Below are 16048 nucleotides of genomic sequence, written 5' to 3'. Positions count from 1 at the left end.
TGTGGTTATATATCTTGTAGAATGCCTGCCAACTTGGGTTTGTTTGGTGCTTTCTTATGAATAGACTGAGGTTATGGGTTTGAGGGAAGAATATCACAAAGGTGAAGTGTGGTTCTTAATGCATCATATTAGAGAACATCTGATATCAAATGACTTATTGCTGGTGATGTTAACCTTGATCACTTGTTTAAGGTGGTGTTTTCCTGGTTTCTCTACTATAAAGTTGCTATTTTCCCAGTTCCATACTCTATTAGAAGCAAGGAACTAAGTCCAGACCACATACAAGGAAAGAGGAATTAAGCTCCATCTCCTAGAACAAGTGGTATCAAATAATTTGGGGTAGTATGTTAAAGCCCTCACAGTAATTAGTAATTTTGGAGCAGATATTTTGATTGCAAATATCCCGTTCTTCCTTAAAGCTTTACCTACTGATTTTAGCATTCATCAATGGATCTCGCCTGTAGGAATTATTACCGTGATGGTCTAATGATGATTTTTCTATTTCCCTCATTCCTTCTACATTTATTAACAGGAATTCTGTAAAAGAGATTTGTCTCTTCTCTTCCATTAGTTATTTATTCGATCATTTATTTATCAGTATGGACTTATACAGGTCTATTTTATTCTTTGAGTTATAATCTAATGTCATTATTTATTACATTGTTCGAATTTTTTGGCTTTGGCAATCATAACATCTTTCAGGCTGTCTCTTGTATCTTTTTTACATGCCCTTGCCTTTTTGCACTTAATTTCTGGTAATGCAAGTTCCTCCAGGATTACCTTGTATTTTCCCTGCCCCAGCCCTAGAATCAGTCGTTTTCCATGGAACCCTGGGTTCTTTTGTTGGAGAATGGTATTTAGAAGCCAACATCTGGGTACTAGGTGTCCTCATTGCTAATGGGGTGCCACTCCTTTTAGGTTCTCTTTGCAGACAAAGCTAACAAAAATATGTATGTATGTTAACCCATATATATATATATATATATATATATATATATATATATATATACATACACACACACTATACCTATATTTATCTCTGAATCTATTTGTGTGTGTATCATAGATATTTATGGATTATAGATCTATATGTAGAGATATTTACATAGCTCTATTACATAAATTCTGTAGTATTATATAGATATATAGACATAGACAAAGACATATACAGAATGAGTATGAGTTCATAATGATATCTCCAATTTGAATCCAGCAACACAGGGTTTATTCTAACCTTCCACCCTTTGCCCCCATAGCATGCCAACCACCCTCCTCTTTCTCTGACAGTAAGAAATCTACCTCCCACTAGCTACAATGTATTTACTTATTTGTTCAACACTAGTTCACAGTTAAGTAGTTCCAGAATTTTTAACCTGTAACAAATTTACCAACTATACTCTTTACATATGGTTCCTTTTGTATTTAGCCTTACAGTATCCAGTCAAAACATTGTTTTCCAAAATTACTAATTTTAGATCCTTTTCCCACCTCACCACCACATTTTCCATGTATATTTCTAATACAGTTAGATTCATATGTTACACTATGCATTCTATCTTAGGATTGAATGACTTTAACTTTTTTTATATAGTCAAGTTCTGTCTTTGTAGAGTTCTATGGATTTTGACAATGGCATAGAGTCATGTATTCACCATTGTGATATCACACAGAAGAGTTCCATCACCCCGAAAATCCTCATGTGCTGTCCCTCTGCAATCAGCTACTCCTTGTCTCTCAGCATTCCCTCTGCAACCACTGATCTGTTTTCTGTCGCTATCATTTTGCCTTTCCCAGAATATCGTAGAAATAGAATCACACAAAATATAGGCATTTTTGAGTCTGGCATTTGAGTTCTTTCACTTAACAAAGTGCATTTAATATTTGTCTATATTGTTGGAAGTTATAGCTCAATGGTAGAGTGCACGCTTAGCATGCACGAGGTCCTGGGTCCAATCCCCAGTACCTCCATTAAAAACAAACAAGCCTAATTACCTCTCCCCTGAAATTAAATATATATATATATATATGTCTATATTGTTGCATGAGTCAATAGTTGATTAATTTTTATTGCTGAGTAGTATTCCACTGTATAGATGCACTACAGTTTACTCACCTACTGAAGACCATCTTTTTTTTCCATTTGGGGTTGATTATGAATAAAACTGCTATAAACATTTGGGAACAGGTTTTTCTTGTGGACATAATTTTTTATTCACCAGGGTCAATATGTAGGGGAGAGATTTCTGGTGGTGTCACATGGCAAGCCTATGCTTAGTATTATAAGGAATGGCCAAACCGTTAATATGTCTCTTAAGTTGCTAATAGTCTGTAAGTTCCTTCTCCATCTCCTTTTTCATCTTTCCTTTTCTTTTCCTGAGATGTTTTGTGGAAGCAACCAGACGCTGAGGCCACAAAAACCAGCTCCCCAAAAAGCCCCAAACCCCTGCACACTTCCCACATCTGGAGTTTCCAGGAGGTGCATGAGATGCCGTTCCTCTGCAGCCTTCTTCAGGATGCTCACAAAGTCTGGCAGCAGGCTCCACCGCATCACAGAACTGCTCCAGGCAGAGGCCACACCCATCTGGAAGGCTACCCAATATGCTCTCCCCAGGTGTATTAGCAGCCCAGAGATCCAGCCAGAGAAGGAGACTCTGGGGCAAGAGGGAGGGTATAGCTCAGTGGTAGAGTGTGTGCTTATCATGCTTGAGGTCCTGGGTTCAATCCCCAGTACCTCTACTAAAAAACAAATAAATAAACCTAATTACCACCACCACCACCACCACCCCCCCCCCACCAAAAAACAGACAAAAGAAAAAGAAAGACATTAGTTGAAAGTTCTGGGGCAGCTGCTCCTGCACGGAGCTCCAGGCTGCCCCTAGACCATCTCAGCTTGTCCATGGAGCAAGACAGAGCCAGGCAAGGGGAAAGGTGAGCTGCAATGTCAGGAATGTATGTGCCCTTCCCCTCCCCTAAGTACACTTTTCCAGGTGACCTTCCACCCAGAGCAGCCCAGACAAGACCTGTGAGAAGAGGGCAGGGAGCTGTTTTAGAGTCTGGAGTGGGAAGGAGTGACACTGAATTGAAGATGACTCTAGCTCTCAAACTTTCCTGTGCCGAAGAATCACCCAGGGTGCCGTGTAAAATGCAGAGACCTAGGCCTGCCCCCAGAGAATATAACTGAATAGCTCATGGGTTGCCTAGGAATCTGTATTAAAAACAAAAAATTTTAAATAAATAAACCCCCAAACCCTCCCTAATGACTCAAATGCAAATAGTCTCAGACCACACTTTGAGAAATGTTGGCCAAGAAAGTCTTTTCTGGCAAATACTGAAGGGCCAGCCTTCTTCCCCTCCCTCTCCCAACTCCAGCCTCCGGGAGCTAGATGTCTATAGGGACCTGGGAAGAGACAGCGACCCTGGGAGGCTGACACACACCAGGATTCCAATGGGAAGAGGGGTTAGGCCTGCAAAGCGTGGGCCCAGAGAGCAGAACAAGGCCCCGGGAGAGCTGTCGCAGGGGAGCAGATGCAGGCTCTAACCGAGAAAAGTTCTGGGGCAGATCTACTGTATCCTCCCAGATTAACACCCACCGTCCGGTGGGAAAGCTCCTGTTGCCCTTGGATAAGTACATTTCCTGCCATCCTACAAGGCCCCTCAGAACCCAGCCCCTGCTTCCCTCTCTGGTCCCCACTCACAGCCCCCGACTTCCAGAACTTAACCGGTTCTGAAAGCATGCCAAGCCATGTTTGTTTGCCTCTCTTCTCCAGGACAGGGCCTGCCCAGTGGCTCTTCCTGGCCTGCCCTTCCCTTACCCTTGGCCCAATCAATTTCCAGTCCTGCTTCAGGTCCCAGTCTGGAAGTAACCCCCTGAAGTTCCCTTTGACCCCCACAGCTGGATGGAGTGCCCCTGCTCTCTGCTCCTTCTGGACCCCCCATCAAAATTGTTTACTCCCCCTGCCCAAGACCTGACATACTCTCTGTACAAGAAATAGTTACTAAGTTGAATTGTTGAGTTATAATAAGCTGTTATCTTACTGTCGTCCCTGAGGCTACAAGGTCCTCCAGGACTCGCTGGCTGGTATTCGGCAGCTGCTCAATAAATGCCTGGCAACGACCAAATGGCAGTGCCCTGGCAGAATGGGAAACGATCTGCCTTAGGAGGCAGCGACTCCCCATCACTACAGCCTTCACAGAGGCTGACAGGCCCCTTGTCAGAGATCTCGGAGTGGGAGCTGAGGAGTGCTGGCTCAGCCACGGCCACATGCGCCAGGTCCCTCCTGCTGTGGAGAGCATAGGGTGATGACACTGGCCCCGCTGCAGTGTACCTTTAAAAAGCAGCCAAGGCCCAGCAAGCCGATCACTTGATGGTTCGCAGCAGTTTGTGTTCAGGGAGATAAAGGAAATTCATTGCAAAGCAGCAATGACCAGACCAGGGATCATCCTGGTTCTCCTGTCTTCCATTCCAGAGCCAGCTTCTGTTACACCCAACCCTGAACACAGGGGTACTTGCCAGTTCTGTCACACACGCTGGACATAGAGAAGCCTCACCAGCCTGGAGGTGAGGCAAGCTTCCCAAGTACTAATGCCCTGAATATCTTGGAGGTACGGCCCTCTGCAGCTGGACTGGCGGTACTCAGGGCCTCCTGTGTGCAAGGCTCTCCATGAGCAGGACAGACAAGGTCTGACTCTCCCCAACCCACCAGGGACTTGGTCCCCTCAGCTGTTAAGATGGGGCACAAATCAGGTTTCCAGGCGGGGCCTGTCAGTGGTGACATATGAGAATGCAAGATAGGATGGACCTCAGGCAGTGCCCTGAACCCCAGGGCAGGTGGCAGTCAGAGCTTCTGGGAATCTGCCTGGCCTTCTGTAGTCTACCTCTGAAGCACAGATCTTTCCAGAATGTCTTCACAGTCCCCCCAAATGGGAGAATCCAGAGTGTGGATAGACACATGTCAGCCCTCCCTCAACCCCTACCCTGCTCCAGGGAGCTAAGCCTCAGGGGCCTGAGCCTCGGGAGTTAGGGTGCCTGAGGGGGAGCTGGGGACCAGAACCCAGGAGTGAAGCATTCAACCTGCTGCTGGTAGCTGTGTGCTGTTGAGCAGCCCCCTTTCTGCTTCTGAGACTTAGAGGCCTCCTTTGTAAATGAGGGAGAGGGACTAGACTGATGTTTCCTGAACTTGGCTATGAATCAGAATCATCTTGATGGTGGCAAAAGAGAGGAACTTGAAAATACACAGATTTCCCCAAAGCTCCTAAAGAAACCTGAATCCCCAGGGAGGAGAGACCTATAGCCCTGGCCCCCAAACTTGCCCAGTCAGGGAACCTCTGGGGCCCTTCAGACACTCCCCGGTCCCCTGCACTGAGACTTATGGGGACGCAGTGTTTCCAGCCACATCCCATCTCTTCCCAGGTGCTAAGCCTCCTGCGGCCAGGGCTCTAGAGTAAGCTGCCCATCTCTCTCTCTCCAAAGAGATCCAGAGCCTGAAGCACTAGTCAGTGAGTGGTTTATTATCCACCAGCCTGTCTCCAGCCTCCCAGTACCGTGGCCTGTACACAGTTTAGACACGACCCGCACTCCAGTCCTCCAGTCTTCACACCCAGCCCCCACCCAGGGTCCACCCCCAGCCCAGTCCTCCACAATCTCCCTCCCCCAGCCCTCCAAGGCAGCACCAGGCCTGGGGGCCACACCTCAGCTGGGGTAGGGGAGGGCAGGGAAGAGGAGGCAAGAGCTTCCCGGTAAAGGAGAACCAGACTGGCCCGCAAGCTTCTGGAGCCACCACCCCAGGATGCCGGGAAAGTGGGCAGGGAGAGGGGAGAGGGGCTGGGGTGCCAGGCGATGGTTCAGGCAGGAGGCTCTTCTCCAGGAGGCGCAGGGAAGCCACTCAGGTCTCGGCCAATGATCTCACTCACTGTAAAGGAGGGGCAGTTGAGAGACTGGGCTGGGGGCAGGCCGCCTCCTTTTCCAGAGACCCCCAATCCACTCCAGACAGGCCTCTGTCTAGGATGCCACCAGGCTCTTCCTGCACTGGCCTCCCTTCCACTGGGCCTCAGTTTCCCCAAAGTGTCCTGACACCTGCTCTCAATTAAATCTTGCTCAACTCCATCCCTGGGGGCTCCCAGGCCCCATGCCAGCCCCATCCTACTCGCTCTCAGCCTGCAACACCAGGGCAATTGCCATCAGCAGGACCAGAGGTGGGTGGAGCCAGTGCGAGGAAGGAGAGGGGAAACAGGGAGGCTCCTCCTAACCAATCCAGACCACAGTCACCACATTAGGGGGGCCCTGAGAAAACACGCTTGCCTGGGACCTCAGCAAGCCATGGCCCCTCTCTGAAACTCAGGGCCTGAATCTGCAAATTGAGGGAGTCAGGTTGAACGATCATGAAGGTCCTTCTAGCCCTAAGATTTCTGTGATCTGGGGCAGAGGGCAGAGGCAGGAGAAGGGCCGGGCAGCTATTCCACGGACCCTTCAGAATTCAGTTAACTGGATTCAGGTGGCCACACGCACCAAGCACTTTCCCCCAGAGGCCCTCCAACTGGCCCCGAGGACCACGGATGCCCAAGCTCTGGGAAGTCAAGCTCCAGCCCTCAGCAAGCACGCAGCGCAACCTCTTGCACACACGCACACTCGCAGCCCCCGGTCCCACACCCACCTTCCTCCAGCGTGATACCCTGGATAGGGACACTGTCTCGGAAGCCGCTGCCGTAGCCACCCCTGGATTTCTCCTGCTCCGGAGCCCCCTCCCCAGGGCCATAGCTTGGCCCTACCTCATTGTATCCCTCAGCAGGTGGGGGATGAACACCACTCTGGGGAGGGAAGGGGCCTTCAAGTGGTGGGGATGAAGGCAGTGGAGGCCGGAAGGGGGCTGGGGGAGGGAAGGGCAGCCCCAGGGGGAAAGGGGAGCCCCGTCCTCCATAAGGGTCACTAGGGAAGGGCCGGGGAAGGAAGGAGACTGGAGGTGGGCGGGCACAACCTGTGGTACCCCCAGTCTCAGGGAACATCCGCAGGCCGGGTCTGTAGGATGGTGGGGGCCCCGTCTGGGGGTACAGAGGGGGCGTCCCATAGCTGAAGCCTTCTGACAGGTAAGGAGTTTCGTAAGCAGGGTCTTCATGGGAATAGGAGGGGTAGGGGGGCCTGGGTGGTGAGAAGTCCATGTCAGAGCCAAAGGGGGGGCCCGATGTTGAAGGGAAGCCCCGGAGAGACGCATCTGGTAGAGGCTCCTCCTTGAAGATCACTGGGTGGATGGGAAGCAGGAGGACATGCTGGTGAGAGGGCTGGCAGTCTCCCCACTGCACATCCTCCCACCATCTTTCCATCTTCTGGGTTTCATCCAGCCCTTGGCCCCTCATGATGGGGGAAGGGAAGGCACTGCATCCCTCAGCCCTGCCTCAGCCCCCATATCCCGACACCCCCACCATGGCTGTCCCAGAGCGCACCAGGCAGGAATTTAAAACTCTGGGTAGGACTGCGCTTCCTCCGCCCATTGGAGACATAAAAGTAGACCTGGACTGGCCGGGACACCCTCTTGTTGCTGTACTCGGGGATGGTCAGGGTCAGCGTTACCTGGGGAAGAGGAGAGGGAGAGGCAGGGAGCCCTCAGGTATCGAGGCTCAGCCCAGCCCTTCTCAGTGCCCAAACTCCACCTCTTGGACTTTTCCATTCACAAAGGAGCAAAGTTCATCCCCTAGAGACGTCCCTGCTTCCAGAGTGGCCAGGTTGCTCCTCCAGAAAAGAACAGGTAGCTTCTGGAGAGCTGGCTGAGCATTTCCTGACTTCTCCCATCCCCTCACCCAGGGTGGGGAGGCTGGTACCTCATTGCTCTGCAGTCTGTTCACTGCGGCCTCCTCCTCCCACTGCAGCTTTCCATCTGTGCCGGAAGAACAGGGAGCTCCAGGTCAGCTCCATGGCCCCTGCCCCCGGCCCCCTGCCCAGGCCTCTGCCCCTTCCCCTCCTGCTGGAGCCAAGGCCAGACTCAGAATGTCCCTACAAGACCTGGCTCACAGAGGAGCCCACTGCATGTTTACCTGATCGAATGGAACAGGCAGGGTTTAAAATTGTCTCTAAGATCTAGAGCTGAAAACTGATGCCAAGAGAAATGGCAGGGCCATTCCAGGGACCAGAAGCAACTCTTGACCCTCCCACCCAAGTCCAATCTCCCCTCCCATGATAGAGCTAGAAGGAAATTCCAAGGTAGGAAAGTGTCCCAACTTGAAGGGAGGCAATGAGACCCCAAGTTCCATGACCCCTGACTCTGCTCTGACGTGGCCCCAGGGTGCTAAATTTGAACGTAGGGGCTGAGGCTCCTGGTGTGCAGGGTTGGGGGGGCAGATGCCTCAGGTTGGTGGGTGTGCCCGGTACCCCTCAATCTTCCTTGCAGCTCCATCCTGAGGCACCTTACAGGTTCTAATAATCATAGCTGTGCCCCCAGTCCTGTAACCTAGGAGGGGCTCAGAGTGGGGCTGTGAGGATGTAAATCACCTCTTCCCTTCTCCTCATCTTCCCTATCCACACAGGTGTAAATCAGCTCAAAGCTGTCTCCTCTTTAATAAAAAGAATGTGGATTTCTTACATGTATTCTCCATCCTGAGCATTTCAGATGGCTCTTATACACATGGGAAGCATACACTATGGATAGGAAGGGCAGTCTATCTGTCTTGTTTTACAGATAAGGAGACAAAGCCCCTTCTAAGCTCCTCCTGCCTGCCCTCCCCCAGCCCTGCATACTCACCAGGGCCCCTCTCGATGAACACCACCTTGGAGTCTGGCAGGAAGTTGGAGCCAGTCAGCACTAGTTCCTCCCCTCCTCTCACGGAGCAGGCGCTGGGGCTATAGGCCTCCACCTGGGGCAGCTCCTGGGCCGAGCGCTGGGCTGCAGAGCAGGGCAGGAAAGGCCTGGCTGGGCTGGCTAGGCAAGAAGACAGCCTCCTGCACCACCATCCTCCCGGGAATAGCTGTCCCAGGGCCCTGGGGGAGCCCTCCTCAGTGACAGACACACAAGAAAAACAACCATCTCCCTGGGCTCACACAGACTGTGTTAGGAACCACTCCTGGGCAGAGAGAGAGAGAGATGAACAGGGCAGGCCAGGGAGTTATGCAAGCAAGTGCAAAGGGCCACCCAGGGCCAGATGGAGGACCAGGTCCCTCTGGTCCAGCCCAGAGACAGAATCTGCAGCAGGGTCAGTAGAACACTTCCCACACCCCATTCATGATAGAAATAAGGGCTGGGTCCTTTACAAAGCTACCCAGGACCAGCGGGGCACAGCACACCATGCAGAGGGGATGGGGAGACAGACCAGAGACAGAGAGATGGCACAGGGCCTCTTTGCTCACAGCACTCGATGGGAACCGATGCTGTCTGCACCGAGACGACCTTCCCGCTGCCCTGGGGCACGTGTACCCGGAATACCAGCCGCACACGTGTGTTCTTGCGCCCAATGTCCGTCTCACCCTTCCTCAGCTCAATGTCTGAATTCCGAAGCTTCAGGATCCCAGCACAGTCAATGCTGAAGGCAAAGAATGGAAGGCAAGCCCTCCTAGCTGACACCAGAACGGTGATGTCCCCCAAGAGGTAAGCCCCCACCCTCCATCCAAAGCCCTGAATGACCTTCTCTGGGAGATTAGAGGGGCCTACTTTAACCCAGAGATGGCCTTTCCAGAGTGCTCCCCAGCTGCGAGGTTCTCTAGACGGTGAGAAGGCCTGACACCGGCTCCTAGAGAAAAAGTCTAACTCTTTTGGGAAGAGGAAGAGTGGGCCTAGCTTAGGCCCCTTGAGAAAGGCTAGTCCTAAAGCCTGAGGACTAAAGGGAAGAGGGGTGGGAACCTACTTGGCTGCCATGTTGTTCTCAGGAAGCAGGGTCATCTCCAACACCTTGGTACCACTGACTACAGCTTCATAGCTGGCTGTGGCCACCATCTTGCCCGTGATACGGTGCACCTGATAGAAGGCGTGAGGCCGCAGGTTCCTCTCATCTGCAGTGCCGATGAACATCTGTAGGGTCAGTGGCTTCTCACTGTAGCCTAGGAGCTGGCAGAGGGAGACAGAGGCCAACCAATTGAAATCCCCACTGTCTCATCCTTCATCCATCCCTAAGTTTTCAGTCCACCAGGGGGTGAGGAGTGAAAGATAAAGGATATCCTGGAAGGGATTCCCAGGGGGAATTGGGTACCAGTGATGGAGAAAACATGGCCTGGAGTTCAGTGTTATTCTTGGAATAAGGGCCAAACTGGGCTGGGCAAAGGGGAAAATCTTCCAAGGGAGACTGGCCCAACTCAACAGAGACAACCTAACTTCCAGTGAACTTTGCCCTCAGCCTAACCCTTCCCCCACATCTGGCAGGCCACCATTTTCCGGAGTAGACAGGAGGCTGGTGTCCCATGGGATAAGAGGAGTGGGGGTGGAGGGACAGAAGAATAGAAAGTATATCCGGGTCCTTGAAGTGCACCCTTCCTCCCCCAACACCAGTCCCTCCTCCAGGCCGCCTACAGGGTCATTGCTGAGAGGGAGTGTGGGAAAGGGCAGTGCCATGGGTCTGCACAGCTGGGGCCCATCTGCAGGGATCTGGGATTGGAGAGGAGAGAGGCTATCAATCAGGCCTGGCCTCTGCCCCTTACCTTGACGACAGGGTGACCACCAGGGGCAGCTTTGACAGCTCCCCGGCTGCCCTCTGTCTCGTAGTGGGCCCGGTGGTGGGCTCTAGGCTGCACCTCAATTCTCAGCTCCAGCTGCTCATACTGGCTGGGTAGAGGCCAGTCCAGCGGTGGGAGGGCAGAGGTCCTGGGTAGACACCGACAGAAGAGCACTGATTACCTGCAGCCTCAGACCCCGGTCAGGGAAGCCCTGGGTCCCAGCTCCCTGGGATGTGAGGGAGGAAGCAGGGTGGGTGTGGGAGGAAGGAAGTCAAAGCAGAAATAAAACAGTCCAAAACCCCAGATGCAGGGGAGACAGGGGACTGGCCCCTCAGAGCCCCTTGAGGATGAGGAGAATGAGGAAGATGGCACCAGACTCATAGTCCCTTCTTCACAGCTCTGAGCACAGGATCTGAGTTGGCAAGGGTTCCCCTGGAAACAAAAGAACCCCAAGCACATTCTAACCCCTAGGCCTGCCTGGGAAGGGTTGCGTAGCAAAGCACTACTTCAGACCAGAAAAGGTCTCAGAGATTAACCTCTTTGTGATCCAAATAAAGAAACTGAGGCCCAGAGAGTAGAATGTAGTGGCTGAGCAAGCCAGCAACTGACAGCCGGGACTGAGCAATCCCTTCCCAGGCCAGCGCCGATTTTGCTAGCTGGGGCTGGACAGGTGAGTTCCAGAGAGCTGGGGTTACAGATACACAACTCTCCTATAGTGAGCACCCAGTTACCCTAGGCCAGGGGCTCCCAGCTGGTAATTGCCCCTGGGGTGATACTTGGCAATTTCTGGAGACATTTTCAGTTGTCACGAGCAGGGCAAGAGGTGCTAGCTACTAACATCTAGTGGACAGAGGCCAGGATGCTGCTAAACATTCTACCATGCCCAGAACAGCCACACACAACAAAGAAGGATCCAAAGGAATCTTAAAATATCAGTAGGGGTGAAGTTGAGAAACTCTGCCCTACAGGAACCCAGAGGAACAGGTACTACAGTTTCTTCCCCCCAGGAAACTTTTGTGGATGGAGCCAGCTCGATTTGACATCCAAAGTTTAAGATTACTGAAATAGACAGGGTTCTTTGAGAATGAAAGAGGTAGAAGAACAGCAAGAACTGCTTGTTTTAATATGAACTCTTTGACTTGCAAATACATGCTATTTTATTCAAATTGAGCAGGTATACTTTTAAGCCACAAAGCAGGCCCTAGAAATTAATAGTGAAGGGGGACTTCCTGCTGCCCATTGTAGGGCTGAAATCCAGCCCATGTTCCAGCACAGAGCTAGGGGCAGAGGGCACCCTAGGGGAATTCCTCCTTTACCTATGTGGTCCTTCTTGGATTTGGAGGGACTTATTCTAATTGGTCCACAGGGACTGACTGTCCTTTTGCAAATCATCTGTCCAAAGAGGGTGCTTTTTTTTTTTTTTAATTCTCCCTAAAACTGAGTAGATGGCAGCAACCAAGCTGGTAGCAGATTCTCTTTTGAAATTTCAAGGGCATAGAACTAGGACCTTTTTTGAAACCCATCCCTTGACCCTCCTGCTCTCTGGGTGAGATGGCTGGAGATGGCGGCAAGGCCAGGCACAACTCTCACCTGAAGATAGGGCTGTGTCCCCCAATCCGGGCCTTGGACCAAGCCAGTGGGGAGGGTACTGCCAGGTAGTCCATGCCGGCCACCTCCTTCCGAGGACCCCCAGCGGGGGGCCCGGTCTCCTCTACTCCCGAAGGCAGCTTCCCATTGCATGGGGCAGGCTCCTCAGACCGAGGCAAGGCCACTGCCTGCTCACTGGAAGTCCTCCGGGTCTTCTGGGGGATACTCTCAGCCGGTGGGGCCCCCACGTAGTCAAAGGGGCCAGGAGAGCCAGGGTCCCGGGCCAGAGGTAATGGGGGTGGTGGAGGTGGCTCAGGCCCCTCCTCTCCTAGGCTGCCTCTGCGGGACAGAGCTGGGGAGGCCGAAGATGGGGTTCCGGAGCTGGAATAGCGCCGCTTGCCACATGGAGAGGCAGGTCTTGGGGAGGCTGGGGTGGGCCCAGGTGCACTGAGGAGTAGCCAGCTATCCTCTGGCCCCCGGCCTCCAGGGCTTGGACCATACAGGCTCCAGGGGTCATCAGGGGTCCACGGCCTAGGGGAGGCCCGGGGTGAGGGCAGCGGAGAGCCCAGGCCAAAGCGGGAGGCTGCCTCATTTAGCTCAGACTCCACCTCGTCGCAGGCTGCATACAAGGCTGCCTCATCGGAGGCGTCTGAGAAGAAGCTCCAGGAGGACAGGCTGCTGCTGCCAGGGCTCGGGCTGAAGAAGGGGCCCCCGCCCTGGCCCCCTGCCTCTCGATAGCCTCCAAAGCCTTCTGGTGGGGGGTAATCCCTGGGGGAGCCGTCCCCCCAGGCATCAGGGTTGTCCTCCAGTGTGGCTGGCGGGTCGGGAGTGGGAGAGATAGAGGTGATGCGGATGCTGGGGCACTCAAGAACACGGCCTCCCCCAGCACCCCCAGCTCCCCCTCCAGGCCCTGCCAGCCTCACTGACCGGGCTGGCTGGCTCTCCCAAGTGCCAGGTGAGGGGGCTGGGCGAGGTGGTGGGGAGTGCATGCCAGGCCGAGGGGGTGGTGGCCGGGGAATGCCGATGGGGGCAGCGCCATAGGGAGGGGGCTCCCCCAGGGCCAGACGGCAGCATGGTGGGGCGTCCTCTGAGTCCAGTTCTGTCAAAATGGGAAAGGAGGGAGACAGAGACAGGGATGACACAGAAGATGGGGAGAGAGAAGCAGGTGAGACATACGGGTTCTTTGAGTGGGCAGCCTCCCAGGTCCTGTATGCCACCCCCTCCTCGCAAAGAGGGTTCTCTGAGATGGCCTTCAGAACCACAAAGACAAAAGCAGAGTTAGACTTGGGAAGGTGGAGGAGATAGGACCAGACGTGCCAGGCCTTTTCCCACTCAGAGAACCTCACTCTCTGAGCTCCTGGTCCTGGGACCTGGGGTACCAGACAGGGCGGGTCTTTAGGTGAGGGAGGCTGGTCGAGAGGGGCTGGAACTGGGCCTGGAGGCGTGTTTAGGGAAGCAGTGGGCTGGGCTGGGGGCGACTCACACATGAACCCAATTAGCAGCGGTTCCCAAACCCCCAAACGGCGCTGGCAGGAGCCCCAGTTGCCATCGCAACGGTGGTCAGGGGAAGGGGGGCTCCAGGGCTGTGATGACGAGGGGAGGTGGCTCCTCCCTCGCTCCCCCCAATCTGGGGGCGGGGGTGCAGCCGAGGGGGTGCTGCAAGCCGGCGGGGCGAGGGCGGGGGGCGGGTGCCGGCTGCGCGGATTCCGTGCGAGCGGCGGCCGCCGCCCCCGGCTCAATCCCCGCCATCTGCCTCTCATTGCGGCCAGACGGGGGAAGGGGGAGGGGCGCCCTGGCGGGCCCTGAGAGCGCCCCCAGCCCCCGGCGTCCAGTCTGCGGGCCCAGGGCTCGACCCCCAAGGGGCAAACTCCAGAGCCCAACCTCCCCTTCCCCTGGCGGCGCCCGGGGCTCACGGGACCGCAGTTCCCGCCCGCCCCCCATCCCAGTGACAGTCGGCCCAGCCGAGAGGCGGCGCGCTGCCAACGGCACCCCCACCCCCACCCTAGTCACGACCTAAAAAGGAGAAAGTGGTGCCCGGCCCCCAGCCTCACCTCCGCAGACCCCCGAGCCCCGCGACTCCCCTCAACCTCTGATCCCCTCATCTCTCACCCCAGGCTCGCTGCCCTAAAGTCCCCAGACTCAGGATCCCTGCGCCCTTCCCTCACGGATCCCAAGACCCCTTCCCAGCCCCGCACTAACCTTCCCCGGACCCCCCCGCGCCCAGCGGGGGGGCCTCCTTTTCCTCCCCGAACACCAGCTTAAATTCCAGCTCCTCATCCTCGCAGCTCGCTGCCCCCATCGGTCCGGCCAGACCCCCCAGGTCCTGGTCTGGGTGGGAGGGGTGATCTCAGGAGGCTTCAGTATCTTGACCCGTGGCTCCCTCCCTCCCTGCTCTGAGACGCCCCCTCCTCTGCCGCTGCCGCCTCCCTCCGGACGCCCCCTCGTTATTATAGAAACTTTTCCAAACTTTTTTCCCCAAACTTCTTCAAAGTGCTCCCCCCCAGCCTGTCCCTGATTGGCTGCCCGGGATGCTCCAGCCCCTCCTCCAGGGATGAGATGGGAAAACCACGCGCCCCTCGTCCTCCCCCACCCTCCTTCCCTGTGTCCTCTCTCCAGTCCCTCCCTCTCAAAAAAAAAAAAAAAAAAAAGCAAAACTGAATTGGAAAACGGTCCCTCAAGCGTGGCTGGACCATAATGATGCCTATTGGCCCGCAGTTGTGACAATCATTTCCCTTAGGGAGCACTACCACCACAATCCCCAGCCTAGTTTAAGTTCAGGGGCTCCGGGTCCCAACGCCTTAAAGGGGCCACATTCTGGGCCTCAGTGTAGAGGGCCCATGGAAGATATTTTCTTAAGTTCTGAAGAACTGTTTAGCCAACCGCTAGCAAGGAAGGATCACCTCTCCTCCCCTTTCCCTCCAAGCCCAAGGCCAGGCAGGCTATGGGGTTCAGAATGGCTCCAGGTTGCTCTGAAGAGGAGAAGGCCATTCCTTTGGAGCCCCTAGCCTGAGGTCGCCCAGCGGAGGCCTTCTGAAAACCTTTGTTCTGCCGAATCAGCCTCTCCACCGGTCATCTCTTCCCATTACCCCAAAGTGAAGAACATTTAGCAGTCTTGGGCACTGTTCAAAGGTCCAAGGCCCCTAATGGGCGATGATCCAGGCCGGGCTTTACTGCTGCCCTAGTCCCAGCCACCCTGAGGGGCCATTAATTTGCCTCCGCGGGAAGTCTGCTCCCTCCTCCCTAGAACCGTAGTCTGGAATGAATCTCAGCTCCGATGGCATCCCGCTCCAGCTCTCCCGATAATCCTGGCCAGGTTTACCAGAGCCCCGGAGTCCAACAACCTGATGGGCCCCAGGGTTGGACACCTGTCACCTGGGCGGGAGGAGGAAGGAAGACTTGGACTGGAGTTTCGAGGAAAGGCAGGCATGGTGTGGCCCTGCTGTACAAGAGGGAGTTAGATCCGAGATGAGTTACTCCGGCGCCGGATTGGGGAGGTGGGAGGTGTTACCCTTTCCCCCTGCGCAAACCGTGTACTTTAAACCTCTCTAACAGGCCGCAGCGATCTTTAAATCCCTGCCGCTCAGAGCCGCTCCCCAAGGGACGCCCCAGCCCTACACCTAAAGGGTTAAGCGTCGGCCGTCGGGTCAGACGTTTACAAACACTCAGGAGCCGGGCGGGGACCACGCCCGTTACTCTAATGAGAAACAGGCTCGGCGGGGGCCGAGGAAGAGGGGAGGGCTGCCCGCTGGGCCCGAGCTCCGCCGCGGCCGAGGCGGCTCCCCTCCCTTCCCTCCCTTCCCTCCTGTCCTCTCTCTGGCCCGCCCTGGGGACCCCCCC

The 16048-nt window shown here is 54.6% G+C and overlaps 1 protein-coding gene and 1 non-coding gene across 2 annotated transcripts; one reads left to right on the top strand and one right to left on the bottom strand.

The window, feature by feature from the left end:
• The first annotated feature begins 2664 nt into the window (after positions 1–2664).
• On the top strand, positions 2665–2736 carry TRNAD-AUC. Its single transcript has one exon. It is a non-coding gene; the product is annotated as a tRNA-Asp (tRNA).
• Positions 2737–5487: 2751 nt separating this feature from the next.
• Positions 5488–14664, bottom strand: NFATC4 (nuclear factor of activated T cells 4). Its single transcript, XM_014552340.2, has 10 exons — positions 14411–14664; positions 12215–13310; positions 10610–10772; positions 9823–10022; positions 9329–9501; positions 8727–8867; positions 7810–7865; positions 7435–7561; positions 6651–7232; positions 5488–5909 (listed from the first exon to the last, which is right to left on the bottom strand). Exons 1-10 carry the CDS (start codon positions 14508–14510, stop codon positions 5842–5844), a joined length of 2706 nt encoding a protein of 901 aa, XP_014407826.2. The 5' UTR covers positions 14511–14664; the 3' UTR covers positions 5488–5841.
• Between the last annotated feature and the right edge of the window lie 1384 nt (positions 14665–16048).

This window comes from Camelus ferus, chromosome 6 (genome assembly GCF_009834535.1).
Source record: "Camelus ferus isolate YT-003-E chromosome 6, BCGSAC_Cfer_1.0, whole genome shotgun sequence".
Taxonomy (NCBI): domain Eukaryota; kingdom Metazoa; phylum Chordata; class Mammalia; order Artiodactyla; family Camelidae; genus Camelus; species Camelus ferus.
Note: the sequence above shows the minus strand (reverse complement) of the source record. Positions and strands in the feature narration are given on the sequence as shown.